The sequence below is a fragment of the Tetrahymena thermophila genome (assembly GCF_000189635.1).
Source record: "Tetrahymena thermophila SB210 genomic scaffold scf_8254763, whole genome shotgun sequence".
NCBI classification, from domain to species: Eukaryota; Ciliophora; class Oligohymenophorea; order Hymenostomatida; family Tetrahymenidae; genus Tetrahymena; species Tetrahymena thermophila.
In genome coordinates, this window is record NW_002476522.1 from 61,135 (window position 1) to 84,759 (window position 23,625).

Sequence of the window (23,625 nt, forward strand, 5' to 3'; positions counted from 1 at the left end):
TATATTCTACTTAATGCTAAAGAAAATTTAAAATTATAAAGTTTAATCAATATTGCTAATACTATATAATAAAGTGTTTTCTAGCTTTATTATTCAGTATCTCTTTCTCGTTATTCCAATTTTTACGATTGGGATTAATCAACAAATAAAATAATTCATTTTTTAATACGAACTCGATAATATAGGACTCAATAGTGTAGGAGTATAGATAGTTTTTTTAATTATTATTACTCTAATAACTATTTTGTTATTACATTAACAATACATTTATCTTAATAGAGCCATACCTGTTTCAAAATAAAAAAACTTCTTTGAAATAACTAGTTTTAAATTATAAAATGATGTCATTTTTGAATGCAAAATTAGAAGAAACTACATGATCATTTACTAAACATTTGAGTCATTTTTAATACCTATATGCTTTTTATAAGCAAGCTAAAATTGGATGATATGCAATATAATAATAATAATTATCTAATTTAGCTAGCTAATTATCATAATTTATTTAAAACCATTCTATTCAAAACTTACCAATGGTTACTTTATTTTAGATTCAGCTTTATGGCTAGGATTATACATTTAGTTCTTTATTTTGAACATTTATAGTTCAAAACCAGACTTTATTTCATATGTAGACTATTTAGATTAGGTGAGTGTTAGTTTTTTAATAACCGTTTAAGTGATTTTAGTGGGATTAACTATTTATTTGCTAATTTCAGTCTTTTTATAGGTATATTAAGTTATTAAGTAGAGAAAAAATTATTAGCAAAAATAAGAAGAAAGCTTGCAAAATAGAATAATAAGTAATATTGAATTCATTCCTTAGAATTTGTTTTATAGAAGATTTTCTACTTCATTAGTTAAATTTAGAGTATTTAACTTAAAAGATTAAAGAAATTTAGCAAAGTTGTAAAAATTTTTTATTACAGACCAAAATTTTGAATTAAAATGATAAAAAATCAATTTATATATCTAAGAAAATTATTATATTATTTAAAACTTAATTACTTAATCAGTATTTGTATGTATAAATTTAGTAATTTTTTATATGAGATTTAGTGAGTAAAATTATTTCCAAAATTTCTACTTAATTAATCTTAAAATTTTTATTATTTAGATAAAATATAAATATATAAGTGATACAATAATAAGTTATCATTCATATTATAATTAACTAACTATGACGCTCAGTTGCATTATATAATTATTTATATTTACAAACTTTGATCACATCTTTAATTAGTATAAAAACGAGTGTACAAATATTGAAGTATCATATTATTGAAGGTATATTCTAATTAAAAAAATAAGTCCTTTCATTATATTAGTTTTAAATAAATTATATGTATTAAAGGTCAATCAATTATTTTAAGCCATAGAATTTTTACTTTTATAATTTTATATTTAAGATGATTTGATTACACTTCGAGTAAGAATTAAAACAAGTGAAATAATAGTGAAGTATCAAATTAAGGAATATTTTAATTAAAATAAATCCATTCATTCTCTTAAATTAAAAAAAATTAATATGCATTAAACATCAATCAATTATTTTATGGCATAGAATTTTTGCTTTTTGATATGTTGAATTTACAAACATGAATAAATTAAATTTAATATTAGTAAATTAGTTTGTAAGATTACACTGTATTGGTTTTTATTTTATACAACCATTCAAACTACCATCTATCTACTCTCTATTTAAGTTGAAAATTAAAAAAGTTTTTTTTCTTTTTCTACACCTTAATATAAAATTCACTTCAATAACTATAAAAAAGAAATAATTCTTTTGAATTTTCCAATAAAGAAAAGTTTTTTAATTTTAAAAATTTAAGTCAATAGAAAATCCAATTTAAAAAAATACTTATTAGAAAACTCAAAGCTACATTATTGTTTTTGATTAATATTATGTAATTTTATTGATTGATTGAAATATCTTATTATCAGGGATCACATATATCATTAAAATTTATTAGATAATTCTTTCTGTGCTGAAATCTGTTTATTCTCTAATGTATTTGAAAGCTAATTATGATAAATTTCTAGATTTAAAAATAATTTTAGGAGTTAATAATTATAATTTTAGGTTTTCTTATTCATATTTATCTTAAAATAAAGATATTCTGTTAAGCTAATTTCTTATAAAACAAAAATAAAATATCCATATTAGGATAACATAATATTAGAGCAATCATATCTCCAAAAAGATATTTCAATAATTTAGAATTTAACATATTAAATTTTATATATTAGTTAACTTTGTTACAATTATTTTTAAAAATTATTTCTGACTTAATCAATATTGCTAAAATATTGATTGCAATTTAAACTACTAAAAAATAAAATTAGATGCAAATAAATTTAAATTATTTAAAAACAATAATATTAAATTTACTAACATATAAATACATTTTAAACGAGCAAAGCATTCATTCATAAGATATTTCAAAAAAAAAAAAAAGCTAGATTTTAACTATGAAATGAAGCAAAATTAAAAATAATAAAGAATATAAAGCAATTAATAAATAAAATACTTAATTCGATTTTGATGTCTATCTCTTTTTATTGAAAGGTTAAACCTATTCTATTATATATACTTTATAATTGTATTTTATTAATAAAATGTTTTATTTTTTTAATAAATTTATTTAGCTTGAAAGTAGAGTTTAAATAATTTGCAAATCAGTAAGATTTTATTAGTGTCTATTTTCCATAACTGTTCTAATAATTTAGTGATATTATTAAAATATTAATTATATGATTTTCTGTTATTTAAATAATAATGAAAGAATTAAAAAATTAATTAATAGAGTTTTTAAAATAAAATATGATTTTAAGATTTATTCATTCATTTATTTTAGTTCAAAATAATAAATAAAACTGATAGAGATATTATTTGAGCATTATTCATTTAAATTTATAATATTTAATTAAAGATTTTTATTCAAAAGTGTAAAAAACCAATGATAAATCCAAATTATGTATTAAAGCGAATAAAAATAAGTTTAGGTATTAAATGATTTTTAAATAATCTATTAATACTGTAAAATTTAGAAACATGTTATTTTTTCTAAAATAATTTTATTATAAAATTGTATAATTTCATTAAAAAAATATTTCTATTTTTGTTATAAAATTAGCATCTTTTTAAATAGTTATTTTTTTTAATAAATGTTATTTCTATTGGCTTGTTGTATGATATCGATTTTTAATTTATTAAAAATTTACCTCATTGGTAATTAAAATATGTTATTTATTTATACAAATCTGATTCTAAATTTAAAATTATTTTTGAGTAATTTATTTTTTTAATGAGTGATTGTAATCAAAAAATTAATGCTTAAATATATGATGATATATATTTGATATAGTGACATATGAAATCAGTTCGCAAACAATAAAATTTTCTATCAATTGAAATTAAATATTGTAATACTTTTGGATTATTATTTGTTGTGAAAAATTACTCTTTGAAGAAAACAAATTAAGATAAAAATGAAAAATATATATTCAGGTTAATATTTTGTGGATATATTTTAACTAAAAAGATAATCAATCATTTAACTCTCTTTATTAAGAAAAAAATTGCAATATTTAAAACAATAGAATTTTAGATTTAATTAAATTTATGAGCATGCTTGAATCAAATTATATATAATGTATTTTAATTAGATAGTTATTTTACATCAAATATTTAAATTATATAGTAAAATTAAAAGAAATTGGATATTATTTATTTATTTGAAAAGTGTTTTATTACTTTTATAAAAGAATAAATTATGATATATGAAATATGGAGAAAATACATAAGAATAATTGTTAGAATTAATATTAAAAAGAAAAACCTCTTTCAAAAAATCTTATAGATATTTAGTTAGTTTAGAAATTAATATTTTTATTGTTTAAAATAGTAAAATAAATAACAAAATATATTTAATTTATATATTTATTTTATTATAAAGTAATAAACCTATTTCAAAATTTTGTATCCATAAAAAAAAATATCAATTATATTTGTAAGATAAATAATTAATAGCAAATTTAAGTTTTAATTCATTCATTGATTGGTTTATTAATTTATTTTTAATGTAATTAAAGAATGATAATAATATATATCACCTATTTTTAAACTTTTTAAGGAAAAATAAATACATTTCTAGTTTCTTTAAATCATAATAAATAACTTTAGATAAAAATTTGAAATCTTTAATCTATGTTTTGTCATTTTCTACTGATATTAAATCGATAGTTTGACAAGATTTTTATATTACACAAATTAGATTAGGGTTGATAAATTTATTGTTTTAGTGGTCTTAAATTCCTTTAGATTTTTTAATTATTTGTAATCTAAAATCAATAAAAAATCAAAAAATCTAATTAAACTTACAATTTTCCATTTTTTTTTTTAGAGCAAAAACAGATGTATCAAAATAATTTTAAACTATTTAACATACCGTAATTCCTCTATAAGATTGTACGAATCGTGTACGAGGAATAAATATTTTTGGGCAAAATTAATGCATTCCTCATTATTTCTATTATATATTTTTAATATAGGGGGATATAAATAAAATATACAATAATTATTTTAAATAAAAACACATTATTAGAAAACAAATTTTAACAAAATCTAGAGTATTTTATTGTAAAGTGTTCTAATTTATTAATTCGCCTAATAAAAAAATAATTGTTATAATTATTTGATTAAGAAAATAAACAATAATTTATAATAACTGAAGACAGACAATAAAACTCAACGTGCAATTTTTTTTTTGAACAATTTTGGATAATTACATTAGCAAAAAAAGAAAAAAATATGAAAACTAATTTTCTTTTTTTTACATTTATCATTAAATTGCTAATAACAACTAAAAGCTTAGATGTATTACCTATACAGATTCAGAATAATATTATCTTTATTGAAGTAAATTATTTGACAAATCTGATTTTTAAAATTGTATTTTGATCTATTTATTTATAATTTTTATTAGGAAACTAAGTCTTTAATTTACAAAGCCAGTAGTGATTCTACTTATAAATATAGTACAATTAACGATTAAGGAATTATTGTATCAACTTATATGTTAAATGGATTAAATAATTTTGATATTGAAACCAAATATTTTATAGATAATGTATTAATATTTCTCAAAAAGATATCTATTTTTAATTATTTAATATTTTTTTTAATTAAGAACATAATATACCTATTATACTACCAAATTAGATCATACCAGACTATTGACTTGAATTTAATGACTTCTGGATAATCTGAATATTTAAAAACATTAAAATATCCAACAGCTGCTCATCCATGCACAACCAATACAGTTTAGATTTAGAAAATAGTACTTAAAATTCTTTTAAAACAAAAAAAGCACATTTTTTTCATAATTATTAAATAGGGAGAATGTTTCTATTATTTGTGTTTTGACCCTTCAAATATATTTTTGCTGCAAAGTTTCACATTTTAAGAGTTATTTACTACTACAAAAGCTTATACTTCAAAATCTTGGATGAGAAGTGAAAAAAACTATATTATTTTAGATGATTAATTGTTTACAAATGGAACTATTAATAAAATTAGACTCTCATTTGCATATACTTTAGATATTTAGTTAATAAATGTAAGATAAAATTTTAATAATTTATTTATTTATCTCATTTTATTTATTGAAAAACCCAATCGTACACAGATTATAAAATCATAAATAAATAATTAATTAAATAAAAAATAATTTCCTAATTAATGAATAAATACCTTTAAGATTTTTTTCCTTTCTTCAATTTAAAAATCATTAGATTTGAATAGAGTAATTGTAAATATATATATATAATTATCTCTTTAATTTTATAATTATCAAAAATAAAATTTTTTTATTTTTATTTTAAGATGAAATGGAACCTATATCTCATAGACGATTACTTAACTAAAGTGTAAAAAAGCAATTCAATATTTAAAGATATTGCATTTGTAAAACTAAATAATCTATCCAAAAGCCTTCTCATTTCTGACGTGATAGATTTTCCAACAGTAAATAGTTTTAATCTAATATATTTAGTAAATTTTTATTCTAAATTTTCCATTTGAAAATATTTTTAAAGATATCGATAATATTTGCTTATGATTTTTCAAGAAATGCCTTCAGATACTTTAATGTATAGAATTTATAGGAACTTTAATCAACAGGAGTAAACTTGCCTTTCATAAATTATCTAACTTTTTTATAGTACCAGGTATTAATTATTAAACTTTATCTTATCACAAAATAAATATTAAAATTTAATATATTAAAATTAGAACATAATATTTATTGGTTAATATTAGTATAACATAGCATATATACTCTCAAATAATTAAGTTGAAGTGACTTAAAATCCTTATGTATTTTCATAAACGTACAAATTACCTTACACCCATCTTGTTAATTATGCTTTTTCATATGTATGTATTTTATTATCCTATTTTTAAATGCTAATCTTTTTATTAAAATTAAGTCTTTCACTTTTTAGGCTATGCAAGGACCTAATCAGTATTTGATAAATATCTACTAAGCATATAATTTTTGTGTTCCTCACTGTAAAACTTGTGCATCAATGATAACTTGCTCAATTTGTTAGTCTCTATATTATTTAGATAGCTAATTTTAATGTGTTAATAATTGTCCAACCTAATTTATATTAGACGAAACTAATAAAAAATGCATTTGTCGTCCTAATAGCTCTTTAATCGAGTATCAATTTTTAAATATTCATCTTAATAAACTTTTTCATTAACTTTGCTTCAACTTACAATAAAAATTTTAAATTAACAAATAGCCAAAGTTGCCCCTGCAATAATTGATTTTTATACTTGCATTTTCATGAAAAAATTTTGGGTTATCGAATTATGTTAAAATACAATATTTATATATTTTTTTAATAACAGTTCATAATGTCCATGCAATTCTGGGTATGTTGATATAAATAATGTTTGTATGTAATGTCCACCTAATTGTAAAGTATGTGCAAGTTAATCTGTTTGTACATTATGTGCTTAAAATTATTATTTATCAGTTTAAAAAGATTGTGTCTCTTCTTGTCCTGCAACATTTATAATTGATTCAAGCTCTACAAAATGTGTCTGCGACGGAAATAAAATATTGGAAAAGTATTAAAATTAATTTAAATTTAAAAATCATAAATTAATTTAACTTACGTTTTATTTATATATTTATTAATATAAAATAGTGGAATTTGCTCTGAATAATGCGAATCAAATTGTTAAACTTGTGATAAAAATAACAACAAAATATGCTCAGCCTGCTATCCATAATTTGATTTGTATGGATAAAAATGCCAATAAGTTTATTTAAATTATGGTTCAAAAATTTTCTCCTCTAATAAAATTGAATAAATTCATCAACAAACATATTTAATACGCGAATTAACTTAATATAGTTCAATATTGTAAAATATTTTATAAAATATTATATCTACTTCAAGTTTTTCAATAGTTCAAAACTCAATAAGCGTTTAAAAATTTATTTTTATATTATTGGTTGATACCAATTTACCTTAGCAAATTTATAATTTGTTATAATCTTTGAAAGGTAAAATAATAAATTAATCATAAAATGAATCTTTAATTATTTAATATTAATATTAGGAAAAATACCATCTCAAAAAATGAAGTTTTTAAATTTATTCTAAGGTGCTGTTCATGAGAGTTAAATTTAATATTTCTCTGTCAGATTTCAATCTGTAGATCTTGCTTCTTATATTTTATTAACTAATGGATCAGGAATAATATTATTTATTATTCTTATTATCAGCATGATTCTTTCGTTTATTTCAATTAAAAAAGTAAAACACAAAAATATTTAAAACATATGCATAAAGACTTATGAAATAATAATTTGCTCTTTAATAGTTTAATACTCAGAGATTAGCGTCTTAATTTTTATAATTGGAATTAATTCTCAATTAAAATTCTATATTAATGGTTTATTTACTTTTGATATAGGTGTATAAATTACTATTATAATAATATCAATCATGATTACTGCAGTAATTTTTAAATAAATACATTTCTATCTCAACATAAAATCCTTTGAAAGTTCCAATAAAATTTTCTAAGAGATAACTAAATAATAAATTGAAAATGATACTCGTAAAACTTCTAAATTAAGTACAAACTTTATTTTAGTATATTTAATAACTGAGATACTTATTATACCTACTTGCTTTATACAGTTGAGTTAAAATTACTTAGTTGCTAGCATAATAGCAATTACAATTTCTATGATTTAACTAGTGCTTGTTGTATACTCAATGCCTTTCTAATCTAAATTAACAAATGCATACTTCATAGTTAACTATATATTATGGATCTTTTTTTATATTTTTTTCCTAACTTTGGCAATATATTGCTAAAAAACGGATATCATAGAATATAGAGATACTATAGATATAATTAGCTACATATTTATAATAATTATTCTAACAATACTAATTGAATAACCTGTTTATTTTCTTCTGTTAATAATAACTAAACTATATCATTATTTCAAGTAAAAATCTAAAGTAAATCAGTAACAGGAATTAGAATTATATCAAACACCTTAATATTCTTTAGATATATAAAATAAATTCCTTGTTCACCCTACATAGAATAGAAATCGAATGGTAAGTGAATCTTTTAGTGAATTAGAAGTAAGATATTCCAATAAATTTGATCTTTTGGCTTTGAAAAAAATATGGATTAAAAGTAGTAATTAAAAAAATAAAACTAATTTTCAAATTTGAGAGATTAATTAATTATTTATACATTTATGTTTTTATTTATTCTATGTAGTTTTCTATTAAAATTTTATACAACAGTACATAAAACCTCCAATAATTAACTCAGATTTAATCTAATTTATGCTTTTAATATACATACCTATATTAATTAATAAAATCAATATTCTCTCTTTATCCTCTTAGTATATTGCTTAAACAATAATTTCCACAGTTAAAATATATTATTGGACCTTAATAATGACAAAAAAACCTCAAAATAAATTTATAAAAATAAGAATTTCTTTAATATAATGTTAAATACTTTGAATAATTTGGAAAAATTAAATAATAATTTTTATTTTTATCAAAAGTATATATAAATTAAATACATTTGTAAATAAGGAAATAACTAAAACTTTTGTAGATAATGGAGGAAAAAATTAAGGTTAACATATAGAATTTTTTAGAATCTAAGTATGATTTTTAATTTTAGTTGAGAAAAATATTTAAAAATTTTTTAAAGTATCAACTTATTCAAAGTATTTAACGTATTTAAAATAATAATGAATGAATAAAAAATTAATACAGTTTTTAAAATATTTAATTTTATTGATTTTTTTAATAAGCTATGATTGTAAGATTATTCCTTGATTTATTTGCGATTTAAGAAATCGAAATGATAAAGATCTTGTTTGAACATTACTTAATATTTTTAAAAAATTTACTAAATAATCATTTAAATTCATAGTATTTAGTTAAAGATATTTACTCAAAAATGTATAATAGCCAACAACATATCCAAATAATGTGTTAATAATTATTATATTTAATAAATGCTTTTTCAATTGGTTTGTTTGCTTTTTTTGTATGCTATCTTTTTTTACTTTACAAAAAATTTACCTCATTTTAAAATTAAAATAGGTTATTTTTTTATTCATTTATACAAACAAATCTGATTCTATATTGAAAATTATTTTTGAGTAATTTATTTTTTTATGTAAACATTTATATCTGCTTGAATATTCTTAACAATATTAAGGCTTAAATATATGATGATATAATTTTTAAAGAGTGATTGATATATATTATTTAGATTACAGTTCATTGACAATAAAATTTACTATCAAGAGAGATGAAATATTGTTTTAATTTTGTATTATTACTCATAGTAAATTGCTCTTTTAAGAAAAAAAATTAAGATTAAAATAAAAAATATATCTTCATGTCAATATTTTGTGGTCTTAAAAATATATATTCAGGTCAATATTTTGTGGATATATTTTAATTAAAAAAATAAATCCTTTCAGTCTCTTAGTTTCGAAATTTTTTTGCTATTATTTAAAACCATAGAATTTTAAATTTAATTGAATTTATGAGCAGGAATCAAATTATACATAATGTATTTTTAATTTATTAGGTTAACTATGTTAGATTTTTATTTTATTTAAAAAAATTTAAATTTATTTGAATATTGCTTTTTTTTTTTGTAAAGATCTTTATAAATTTTACAAAAGACTAAATTACAATATATGAAATATGGATGGAGAAAATACATATTAACAATCTTTAGAATAAATTAATTAATAATTTTAAAAAGAAAAAAACCTTTCTCAAAAAAATTTATGAGTATTTAGTAAAATTAATATAAATATATATTTCTTATTGTTAAAATAGAAAAATATGAAACTAAAAATATTTTATTTGTTTATTTCATTATAAAGTGGAATTATCAATTTATTTTCTAATTTTTATCCTCAAAATCACACAATTATTATCAATCATATATTATTTGTAAAAATAAATAAATAATTAGTAGCAAATTAAAGTCTTTATTTTATTGATTGATTGACTTATTTATTGATTTTCTAAGTAAATAAAAAGTTAATATAATAAAAATCTACTGTTAAATTTTTAAGCAAATAAAAATATTTTTCTAATTGAAACCATAAAAAATAATTTTAGATAAATAATTTGAAATCATTTATCTAGGTTTTCACTTTTTCTGTACAGTACAATAATACTTTGATAGTATTTTTATTTTACACGTATTATTTTAAGATTAATAAATTTATTTATTGCTTTAGTGGTATTAAATTCTTTTAGATTTTTTAAATATTTGTAATCTAAAATGAATAAAAACTCATAAAATCAAATAAAACTTACACTTTTCCTTTTTCAGAACAAAAATGGATGTATCAAAACTATTTTAAAAATATTTAACATATGTTTATTCTATTGAATCGTATTTTTTCATAAAAATGTAATTTAAGCTCTTTTAGCAATTCTACCGTATATTCCATTTTAATCAATCGTTTATAAAAAATTAATTTTAAATTATGAAATAATATTATACCTTCAACATTATTTCTATTATATATTTTTAATTTTGGGGGGATAAAAATAGAATATACAATAATTATTTTAAATAAAAACACTTTAACAGAAATTAAAATACAAATCTTAACAAAATCAATAGTATTTTAAAGTAAAAGTTCTAATTTATTAATTTAACAAAGAAAGGATAATTGCTATAATTATTTGATCAAGAAAATAAATAATAATTTAGAATATTTGAAGACAGAAAAATTAAACTCACACACGATTCTTTTTCTGGACAATTTTGAATAATATAATTTATTTATTTATTAACCAAAAAAGAAATAGATATGAAAATTAATTTTATTTTTATTACATTTATAATTGAATTGCTTATGATAACTAAAGGCTTAGATGTTTTACCAATACAGATTAGGAATAATATTATCTTTATTGAAGTAAATTATTTGACAAATCTGATTTTTAAAATTGTATTTTGATCTATTTATTTATCATTTTTATTAGGAAACTAAGTCTTTAATTTACTAAGCCAATAGCGATTTTACTTATAGATACAGCACTATTAATGACTAAGGAGTTATTGTATCAACTTATTTGCTAAATGGATTAAATAATATTGATATTGAAACCAAATATTATATAGACAATGTATAAATTTTTCTCAAAAAGATATCTATTTTTAATTATTTAATATTTTTTTAATTAAGAACATAATATACCTATTTTACTACCAAATTATATCGTACCAGACTATAGACTTGAATTTAATGGCTTCTGGATAATCTGGATATTTAAAAACATTATATTATCCAACAGCTGCTCATCCATGCACAACCAATGCAATTTAGATTTATAAAATAGTACTTAAGATTCTATTAAAACCAAGAAAGCACATTTTTTTATTATTATTAAATAGGGAGCATGTTTCTATTATTTGTGTTTTGACTCTTCAAATTTATTTTTGCTGCAAAGTTTAATATTTTAAGAGTTATTTACTACTACAAAAGCTTATACTTCAAAATCTTTGGGATTGGGAATGAGAAATGAAAAAAGTTATATTATTTTAGATGATTAATTGTTTACAAATGGAACTATTAATAATATTAAGCTCTCATTTGCAAATACTTTTGATATTTAGTTAATAAATGTAAGATAAAATTTTAATAATTTATTTATTTATCTCATTTTATTTATTGAAAAACCCAATCGTACACAGATTATAAAATCATAAATAAATACTTTATTAAATAAAAAATAATTTTATCTCCAACAAATAATTGTATGAAAGGGTCAAAAAAAATATCATTTGCATGATTTGAATTCCCTAATTAATTAATTAAATATTTTTTAAGAAGGAAAAAAAAATTCCAAAGAAATTTTCTCTTATTATATTTTTTAGCCTTTCTTCAATTTAAAAATCCTGATTTGAATAGATTAATTGTAAATAAATATATAATTATCTCTTTAATCAAGTATTAATATCACTCTCAGCACTATTTATTTAAATATTTTATTATTATCATCCAAAATTAAAAATTTATTATTTTTATTTTAAGATGAAATGGAACTTATACCTCATAGATGATTACTTAACTAAAGTGTAAATAAGCAATTCAATATTTAAAGATATTGCATCTGTAAAACTATATAATACACCCAAAAACCTTCTCGTTTCTGATGTGATAGATTTTCCAACAGTAAATAGTTTTATTCTAATATATTTAGTAAATTTTTATTCTTAATTTTCCATTTGAAAATATTTTTAAAGATATCGATAATATTTGCTTATGATTTTTCAAGTTTTGCCTTCAGATACTTTAATGTATAGAATTTATAGGAACTTTAATCAACAGGAGTAAACTTGCCTTTCATAGATTATCTAACTTTTTTGTAGTACCAGGTATTATTAAACTTAATCTTATCACAAAATAAATATTAAAATTTAATAAATTAAAATTAGAACATGATATTTATTGGTTCATATTAGTATAACATAGCATATATACCCTCAAATAATTAAGTTGAAGTGACTTAAAATCCTTATGTATTTTCATAAACATACTAATTAACTTACACTCATTTTGTTAATTATGCTTTCTCATATGTATGCATTTCTTTTACTAATTTTTAAACGCCAATCTTTTTTATCAAAATTAAGTCTGTCACTTTTCAGGCTATGCAAGGATATAATCAGTATTTAATAAACATTTACTAAGCATATAATTTTTGTGTTCCTCACTGTTAAACTTGTGCATCAATGATAACTTGCTCAATTTGTTAGTCTCCGTATTATTTAGATAGCTAATTTTAATGTGCTGATAAATGTCCAACCTAATTCGTATTAGATAGTACTAATAAAAAATGTATTTGTCGCCCTAATAGCTCTTTAATTAAGTATTAATTTTTATTATTTCATTGTAATTAACTTTTTCAATTATTTTCGTATCACTTACAATAAAAATTTTAAATTAACATATAGCCAAAGTTGTCCCTGTAATAAAACATATTTTGATTCTAATGGGAGTTGCTTGAATTGCCCTTAAAATTGTGTTACTTGTACTTCTTTAACTATTTGTTAAATTTGTCAAACTGGTTATTTTAATCTAGATGGTAATTGTGTTTAATCATGTCCTAATAATTTTATTATAGATTAAAATAATAAAAAATGTATTTGTCGCCCTAATAGCTCTTTAATTAAGTATTAATTTTTATTATTTCATTGTAATTAACTTTTTCAATTATTTTCTTATCACTTACAATAAAAATTTTAAATTAACATATAGCCAAAGTTGTCCCTGTAATAAAACATATTTTGATTCTAATGGGAGTTGCTTGAATTGCCCTTAAAATTGTATTACTTGTACTTCTTTAACTATTTGTTAAATTTGTCAAACTGGTTATTTTAATCTAGATGGTAATTGTGTTTAATCATGTCCTAATAATTTTATTATAGATTAAAATAATAAAAAATGTATCTGTCGTCTAAATAGTACTTTACAAAAGTAATTTATTTAAAATTTAATAGTAAATTTAAAAATATTTCTTAAATATTTATTTAGTTCATCTTGTCCTTGTAATGATGGCTATGTTGATATAAATGATATTTGTTAACCATGTCCACCAAATTGTAAAATATGCAATAATCAACTTTTTTGTTCAGCTTGTGTTTAAAATTATTATTTGACAGTTTAAGAAACCTGTGTACTTTCTTGCCCTCCACCTTTTATTCCAGATATAACAAATACTAAATGTATTTGCCGCCTGAACAGTAATTTATAAAAGTAATAATTTTTTTAATTTTTTATATAAACATATATTTTTTTTATTTCAGTGCATAATGTCCATGCAATGATGGCTATGTTGATATAAATAATGTTTGCCTATAATGTCCACCTAATTGTAAATTATGCGCAAGCTAATCTGTTTGTACATTATGTGCTTAAAATTATTATTTATCAGCTTAATAAGTTTGTGTCTCTTCTTGTCCTGCAACATTTATAATTGACTAAAGTTCTACAAAATGTGTCTGTGATGTAAAAAAAATACTGCAAAAGTATTAAAATTCATTTAATATACCTTAATATATAAATATTAACTGCATTAATTTAGACATACTCATTAAATTACAGTTTAATTTAAAAATCATAAATTAATTTAACTTATATTTTGTTTAAATATTTATTAATAGTGGAATTTGTTCTGATTAGTGCAACTCAAATTGTTAAACTTGTGATAAAAATAACAATAAAATATGCTCTGCCTGCTATCCAGGATTTGCTTTGTATGAATAGACATGCCAATAAGTTTATTTGAATTATGGTTCACAGAATGAATAAATCTATCAATTAACTTATGTAATATCTGAAGTAGCTTAATATAGCTCAATATTGTAAAATTTTGTATAAAATATTATATCTTCATCTAGCTTTTCTATAGTTCAAAACTCAATAAACGTTTAAAAATTTGTTTTTATATTATTGGTTGATACCAATTTACCTTAGCAAATTTATAATTTACTACAATCCTTGAAAGGTAAAATAAATAATTGAGTATAAAAATGTATCTTTAATCATTTTATTTTTACTATTAGGAAAAATACCATCTCAAAAATTGAAGTTTTTAAATTTATTCTAAGGCGTTACTCATGAGAGTTAAATTTAGTATTTCTCTGTCAGATTTCAATCTGTAGATCTTACTTCTTATATCTTATTAACTAATGGATCAGGAATAATATTATTTATTATTCTTATCACCAGCATGATTCTTTCTTATATATTAATTCAGAAAGTCAAACATAATAATATTTAAAACATATGCAAAAAGACTTATGAAATAATAATTTGTTCTTTAATAGTTTAATACTCAGAGATTAGCGTCTTAATTTTTATAATTGGAATTAATTCTCAATTGAAATTCTATATTAATGATTTATTTACTTTTGAATTAGGTGTTTAAATTACTATTTTAATAATATCAATCATGATTACAGCAGTAATTTTTTAATAGACATATTTCTATCTCAACAAAAAATCCTTTGAAAGTTCCAATAAAATTTTTTAAGAGATAACTAAATAATAAATTGAAAACGATACTCGTAAAACTTCTAAATTAAGTAGAAACTTTATTTTAGTATATTTAATAACTGAAATACTTATTATACCTACCTGTTTTATACAATTGAGCTAAAATTACTACGTTGCTAGCATAATAGCAATTACAATTTCTATGATTTAACTAGTGCTTGTTGTTTACTCTATGCCTTTCTAATCTAAATTAACAAATGCATACTTCATAGTTAACTATATATTATGGATCTTTTTTTATATTTTTTTCCTATTTCTGGTAATATATTGCTAAAAAACAGATATTATAGAATACATAGGTACTATAGATATAATAAGCTACATATTTATAACAATAATTCTAACAATACTAATTGAATAACCTGTTTATTTTCTTCTGTTAATAATAACTAAGCTATATCATTATTTCAAGAAAAAACGTAAAGTAAATCAGTAACAGGAGTTAGAACGTTTATGTTTAAAACCTTAATACCCTTTAGATTTATAAAAAAAATTCCTTGTTTACCCTAAGTAACATCTAAACCGAATGGTAAGAGAATCTTTTAGTTAATTAGAAGTAAAATATTCTAATAAATTTGATCTTTTGGTTTTGAAAAATATATGGATTAAAAGTGGTAATTAAAATTAATAAATTAATAACAACATTTGATTGATTAATTAACTATTTATTCAGTTATATTATCTCCATTCTAAAAAACAGTAAATGAAACCTACAATAATTTGTTGAGGCTTAAGCTAATTAATTCTTTTAATATACATACCTATATTTATTAGCAAAGTCAATATAAATTTAAAAAAAAAATATTATGCATTATTTATAATTTATATAATTAATGTGTTTAATTCAAAATTTAAAATAGATTAAAATAGTTTTAAAAATCAAAAATTCTTGAACTTTCATCTAGACTATTTAAAATTTGTATTATTTTATAAATTAGTTCTACTATTTTCTTTATTTATATGTTAAAATTAGATTATTTAATTTTAATAAATTTAGATAGCTAATAATTATTTAATTATTTATTTGTAACAATTAATTGAATTGTTTTTTAATTTTTTATTTTAGATACAATTAGAATTATAATTAGTGTAATATATTCAGTTTGTTTTTAAATTAATTTAGCTTTATTCTTATTGAATTATTTAATATAGGCTTGCTAATAATTCTTTAAATATAAATATGTAAATCTAAATTTAAAAGTCAAAAATTTGCTATTTTTTTTCAAATAGGAAAAGAGCTCAGAAATAAATTATATTTTTTATTTATTTTGTATTTCAAATATATTAAATATGATAAATTTAGATTATTTATAATATCAAAATATAAGTAAATCTAAATTTAAAAGAAAAATATATATATGTTAATTAAATATAAAGCTCATAAATATTATGAAATCGCTTTAGAATAAAAAAATATTTACATTCAATGAATTGGTATTTATCCATTTATTTTAGTCAAAACAATAATTAAAATATATTATATCTATCATTCAGCAGATCTTTTGACTCTAATTTTAAGGTATCATATTTTATACCTCATAGTCAAATGAAACCCTTTTTGATTTCTTAAGCCTTATTTTTTATACTATCTTTTACCTCTATAAATGGTAATTAGGATTGAAGATTTGTAGGAACTAAAAAAATATTAATTTATTTACCTTCTAATTCATTTACATAAAAAAACAATAATGAATGACTGCAATTTTTAATTAACGAGATTTATAAGTAAGTGAATTTTAATAATTATCTATTTGAAACTAATTCACTTCATAGTTAAGGAGAAAGATAAAAAAACAAATAAGAATAATAATTTGGGAAATCATAAAAACTAATACAAATTTATTTTGATAAATAAAATCCATCCAAATTACTAACTAATTTTTTAAAAAAATACAAAGAATTATTTGAAATCTCTAAATATCTTATATGGTAGTAATAAAAATATTGATTTCTATGAATTAATTAATTGACTTTTGCATCAAGTGTAAATCTAAGTTGAAAATCATTTACTTTTAAATAAAAAACTTCAAAAAGATTTGATATTTAATACAAACTAGTTATCTATTAAATTTTATAGCTTAAGAAGTTTAAAATACTCAATTCATATTTATATATTATTTGTCGACAAAAATTATAAAATTGGTGTCCAAAAAAAATGTAAAGCTTAAATTAAATCTTACTCTTTACGAATTTACCTCACAATTAAAATTTAGAAGATTTATGGAAATAAATAACTTCAAAGGATATTCAATTTAACTTAAATATTTTCTTCTGAATAAATAAATAAATAATCATTTTTCAAATAGAGAAATATTTTTTTTGTTAAATATAATTTGATTTTAAAATATTTTTCAATTTATAATTTTATTTTATTTTAATATACAGAGGAGGGGTAACGGTTGATTTTGTTACATTATGATTGAATTTTTAAAATTAAGAGGTTTGAATAAAAGTATTGGCTGTAACAAAATCAACCGAAACCCCTCCCCTATTCTAAAATTATTTAAAGCTATTTTGATTTGCTTTTCGAAGAACAGCTGAATAATCTTTGACCTCACAAAATAGAGATAGTTACTATTTTATTAACTAATTAAAAAATATTAAATTTTTTGAAATTTTGAAGAGAAAATAAGTAAAAGGTAAATGCTAAATATCTTAATTATCACTTTTTTTATTATAGTATTTTGGAAAACTTCATTTTGTTTAGATCAATTTCCTATTTTGAGTGGTTGCGCAAAATACATCGAAGTAATTTATTTAGACCTATAACTAAAAAATATAATAAAATCATGTTTGAGTTGAAATTCCCTTTCTTTTTTTATATCAAGAAAATTAGAAAATAGTTATCTTTAAATCAAAATAATAAAATGAGAATAATGATTTTAATTATTTTTAAAGTTAATAAACTAATATTATTTCATCTAAAAATAGGATTAAAATGCAATATTTTATAATGATTAAAATTCTAACACTTTTAAGATCAGTATTTTAGATATAAATAGATAGATATCTTCAACCTATACTCTAAACAGCTTTTCTTATGATTGTTCTAAATTATCCTTTTTCTTTACTGCCGAAGTATATTTATTTTTCTAAATTTTATATTTAAAACTTAATTTATTATTATAAAGCAAAAGAATATTATATACTTGACTAAATATGGAGCACCTGATTATTATCTCATCGATTTTTCATTAATGCAACAAAATTCTCCAAGCTTTTTAACTCAAAAAAAATATGCTTCTTTTCCATTTACTTCTATCAATTTAGGTTTTATAGTTTTCAAGACAGTAATATTTTATATTTTATTTCATACTTTCTTTTATTTCTTTTCATTTTTATAATTATTTTTTCTTTCAAAATATTAAATGGTAACAATACGAACAAACAAAATTAATATTTTTTTAATTTTTAAATTGGTAGTATGATATTTATTACTTGGTCTTTGCAAAGGAAACAAACACACTAGTCTATTCTTTTATATATCTTATTTGCGAGTCTTCTTTTGATAAACTTTTTACTTCAAAAAATATCATCTAAGCTAAATAATAAATGGATTTTTCCTAGTTTTTAAACAAACCAATATACTTTTAAAAATTTGGCTGGCTCTTTATAGTTAGTGTAATTTCTTTAATATTTAAAATAAAATAAAAATACTTCTTTTACTAGGAAAAATACTCTATTTACTATTAATATGACTAGAGATCAATATTAAAGTTATCTGTAGATACCTATGAATAAAAGTTCATAAAGAAAATAGATTAAATTACGGATGCAAATAAAAAGATTTATGTGATTGAATTTAAGAGCGTAAAATTATTTAGATTAGATAGATAACAAATTTTAAGTTTTTTAAACTATTTAAATGTTGTTATAAAAAAAATAAATTTATTAATTTTAAATAATTTATTTAATTATTAATTAAAAAAATATAGAAATCAATAATTGCTTTATATACTACTTAGATAATTTTTTATTCAGCAGATAATTTAGAGTAAATAGACACTTTTGGAGATTCAATGAATGGTTCTAATGGTGTATGTAAAAATCATAACATCTATTTTTAGGTAAATTAATTTTCGAAAAATATTATATAATAAAATAAAATATAAAATAAGAATTTTATTTTGTCTCACTAAAAGAGCTATGAGCTACAATATGATATATAGAAAAATAAAATATAAGTAATATTTTCTACAATTGATATCCCTGCTTATTAACTTAACTGGTCTAGTGTAAAATTATTTGTCATTTAAATTAATTAACTTAATTAAATAAAAATACTAGGCTGGATTTATATTATATCTTCATAATTCCGATACAAATAATAATGAAATTACCAACTTACAAATAAAATAAGATATGATATTAGGATGTCAAAATAGTGATCAGGCTACAGGCTACTGCTCATAATGCAGCCCAAATTATTTTTAATAAAATAAATGGTGTGTATTCTAATGTAATGATAACTACTACTAATCGTAAGCTTATTACTTTTTTAGTGGGGTGAAGGAAAAAAATTGATATGTCTCAGTCACTAATTTTATTTATTTTTTACTTAGAGTGACAACTTTTTTTAAAAAAAATCACCAACTTTATAACCTCCACCTTTTAATATGAATATAATTTTGTTATAAGCAATATTTTTATTATTAATTCATATAATTTTTTTTGATAGTGGTAATTAATGTTTGCCTTGTGATAAAACATGCTTAACTTGTGATGGACCTTCACCTACAAACTGTTTGAAGTGTCCACCATTTTATTATTTACTTATGAATTCTAAGTAAGCATTTATTAACATTTAATTAATCAAGTTATACACTAAAAAATATTTTTAATTATTAAATTTTAAAAATATTTTAGTGGAAATAGTTGTTAACCATGCCATGAATCTTGTAAAACTTGTAATGGACCTTCAGCTCATAATTGTCTGACTTGTTCAACATTTAATTATCTACTTTAAGATACGTAGTAGGAATATTAAGATTTCTTAATTATTTAAATTATTTACTATTTTTAACATTTGTATTTATAATAGAGTTAGTTAGTGCCTCCCATGTGATTATTCAAAATAAACCTGTTTTGGATTATCTAATAAAGATTTTTTATAATGTCCAAAAGGCAATTATATTATTCTTTAAGAAAAGTAACTTTATGAAACTTAACAATTATATTAATAAAATACCTTTAAAACAGATCAAAAATAATCCATATTTTTTTATTTATAGTCAATATTACTAAACTTGCCATCCCGATTGCTAAGAATGCGATGGACCCTCTAACTCTAATTGTTTAAAATGCAAATCATAATAGTATTTAGACAAATACAAATGTATTAGTTGTCATTAGACTTGCTAATCTTGTTATGGACCTACATCATAAAATTGCTTAACATGCCCTCCATAAAAATATTTATTTTCAGATAATTCATGTGTTGATTGTAATTAAATAGGATTATATATTGCTGGATAAAAATGTATTTCTTGTGATAAAGCTTGCTTAACTTGTAATGGACCATCATCTAGTAACTGCTTATCATGCCCTTAATAATAATATTTGTACAAAAGCATAGACTAAAACTAATCTGGATAGTCTATTAGTGGATAAAAATGTGAAACTTGCCATTAAACTTGCTAATCTTGTAATGGACCTTCATCCAAAGATTGTATAACATGCCCTTCATAAAAGTATTTATTTTTAGATAATTCATGCATTGAATGTAATAAAAAAGGATAAAAAATTATTAATAACATATGTAATTGTGTTGAAAATTATAAATTTGTGAATGGAGAGTGCATATAATCTAATTAAAATAATTTAGATTATAAATCGAATATTTTTTCTTAGCAAGCTATACAATAGATAACTTAGAAAACTTAGACAGCATCTTCAGTTTCATTAGCTAGTACAACAGCTTTAAGTTCTGTTTAAAACTTGTTCTCTTCTTCTAGCTTTGGCATATTCATTAACGGTTTTGCTTGCTTTAAACTAAGCTACCTAACATTAGTCAATAGCACTCTTCCTTAACAAATAAATTCATCTTTACAGGTTTTTACAGGTAAAATATAAAATTAAATAATTTTTTAATTTTAAGTATTAAATTTAAAATATATAGATTAGTGTCCCAACTAAACTTTTAGATATATAAATTTTTTATATTCTATTATTACTACTTCAAGTTAAGATTAATACTAAAATAATTCATACTATAAATTTGGTATTTCGTATAATATTCTAGAAACATCTGGATAAGCATTCGCTTTGTTCTTAATTTGTAGTTTCTTTTTCATTCTATTTTACTTAATGATAGAGAAAATTTAAAATAGGAAAGTTTAATCAATTTTGCTAATACTCTATAGTAAAGTATTTTCTAGCTATATTATTCAATATCTCTATCTCGTTATTCCAATTTTTGTGATTGGGATTAATCAACAAATAAAATAATTCATTTTTAAAGCAGAACTCAATAGTATAGGACTCAATAGTGTAGGAGTATAGATAGTTTTTTTGATAATTATTATTCTAATAACTATTTTGTTATTAAATTAAGAATACAATTATCTTAATAAATCCATACCTGATTCAAAATAATAAAACTTCTAAGAAATAACTAGTTTTAAATTATAAAATGATACTATTTTAAAATGCAAAATTAGAAGAAACTTCATGATAATTTACTAAATATTTGAGTCATTTTTAATACCTATTTGCTTTTTATAAGCAGGTTAAAATTGGATGATATGCAATATAATAATAATAATTATCTCATTGAGCTAGCTAATTATGATAATATATTTAAAACCATTCTATTCAAAACTTACCAATGGTTACTTTATTTTAGATTCAGCTTTATGGCTAGGATTATACATTTAGTATTTTATTTTGAGCATTTATAGTTCAAAACCAAACTTTAATTCATATGCAGACTAACTAGATTAAGTAAGTGTTAGTTTTTTAGTAACGATTCAACTGATTTTACTAGGATTAAACGTTTATTTGTTAATTTCAGTCTTTTTATAAATATATTAACTAATTAAGTAGAGAAAAAATTCTTTACAAACATAAGAAGAAAGTTTGGCAAATATTATAACAACTAGTATTGAATTGGTTCCTTAGAATTAACTTTATAGAAGATTTACAACTTCTTTAATTAAATTTAGAGCATTTAACTTAAAAGATGATAGAAATCTAGCAAATTTGTAAAAAAATTTTATTACAGAACAAAATGTTGAACTATAATGATAAAAAAATTAATTTGGAAATCTAATAAAAATTGTAATTATATAAAATACTTAATTACTTGATAAGTATTTTTATGTATAAATTTCATGTGTACTTAATCACTCTTTAAATTTTTATAATTTAGATAAAATATTTATATATATAATTAATACAATAATAAGTTATCATTCAGATTAAAATTAACAAATTAACTATAGAGCTTATTTTCCCTTTTAATATTATATAATTATTTATATTTACAAACTTTGATTACACCTTTAATTAGTAATAAAAACGAGTGAAATGATATTGAAGTATCAAATTATTTAACTTATATTTTAATTACAAAAATAATTATTTTCAGTCTCTAATTTTTGAAAAAAATAAAATGTATCAAAGGTCAATCAATTATTTCAAGAGATAGAATTTTCATTTTATAATTTTATATTATTAGTTTTATTTATAAGCTGATTTTATTACACTTTTAACTAGAATTAAAAGGAGTGAAATAAAAGTGACATATCTAATTACTATAGGTATATTTTAATTATGAAAATAAATCCATTCATTCTTATAGTTTCGAAAAATAATATGCATTAAAGGTCAATCAATTATTTTATACCATAAAAATTTTACTTTTAATATATTGAATTTACAAGCGTGAATAAATTAAATTTAATATTTTAAATTAGTCAGTAAGATTACAGTTTTAGTCTTT

The 23,625-nt window shown here is 19.8% G+C and overlaps 3 protein-coding genes across 3 annotated transcripts; 2 read left to right on the top strand and 1 right to left on the bottom strand. All coding sequences in view use genetic code 6, as the record gives it.

Moving 5' to 3' along the window:
* Positions 1–5,255: 5,255 nt before the first annotated feature.
* On the top strand, positions 5,256–6,844 carry TTHERM_000559852 (hypothetical protein; the record flags this gene model as incomplete). The annotated part of the gene is made up of 7 exons (XM_012796125.1): positions 5,256–5,348; positions 5,406–5,627; positions 5,894–6,034; positions 6,175–6,237; positions 6,302–6,445; positions 6,499–6,734; positions 6,820–6,844. The coding sequence occupies 7 exons, from the start codon at positions 5,256–5,258 to the stop codon at positions 6,842–6,844; spliced, it is 924 nt and encodes a 307-aa protein (XP_012651579.1).
* Positions 6,845–11,474: 4,630 nt separating this feature from the next.
* Positions 11,475–15,248, top strand: TTHERM_000559855 (hypothetical protein; the record flags this gene model as incomplete). Its single annotated transcript, XM_012796126.1, has 14 exons — positions 11,475–11,537; positions 11,605–11,748; positions 11,808–11,960; positions 12,017–12,247; positions 12,657–12,797; positions 12,938–13,000; positions 13,061–13,144; positions 13,259–13,494; positions 13,580–13,798; positions 13,884–14,102; positions 14,160–14,381; positions 14,432–14,653; positions 14,789–14,989; positions 15,191–15,248. 14 exons carry the CDS (start codon positions 11,475–11,477, stop codon positions 15,246–15,248), a joined length of 2,256 nt encoding a protein of 751 aa, XP_012651580.1.
* A 5,780-nt stretch (positions 15,249–21,028) lies between these two features.
* TTHERM_000559858 (hypothetical protein) lies at positions 21,029–21,646 on the bottom strand (the record flags this gene model as incomplete). Its single annotated transcript, XM_012796127.1, has 1 exon — positions 21,029–21,646. One exon carries the CDS (start codon positions 21,644–21,646, stop codon positions 21,029–21,031), a length of 618 nt encoding a protein of 205 aa, XP_012651581.1.
* Positions 21,647–23,625: the final 1,979 nt, after the last annotated feature.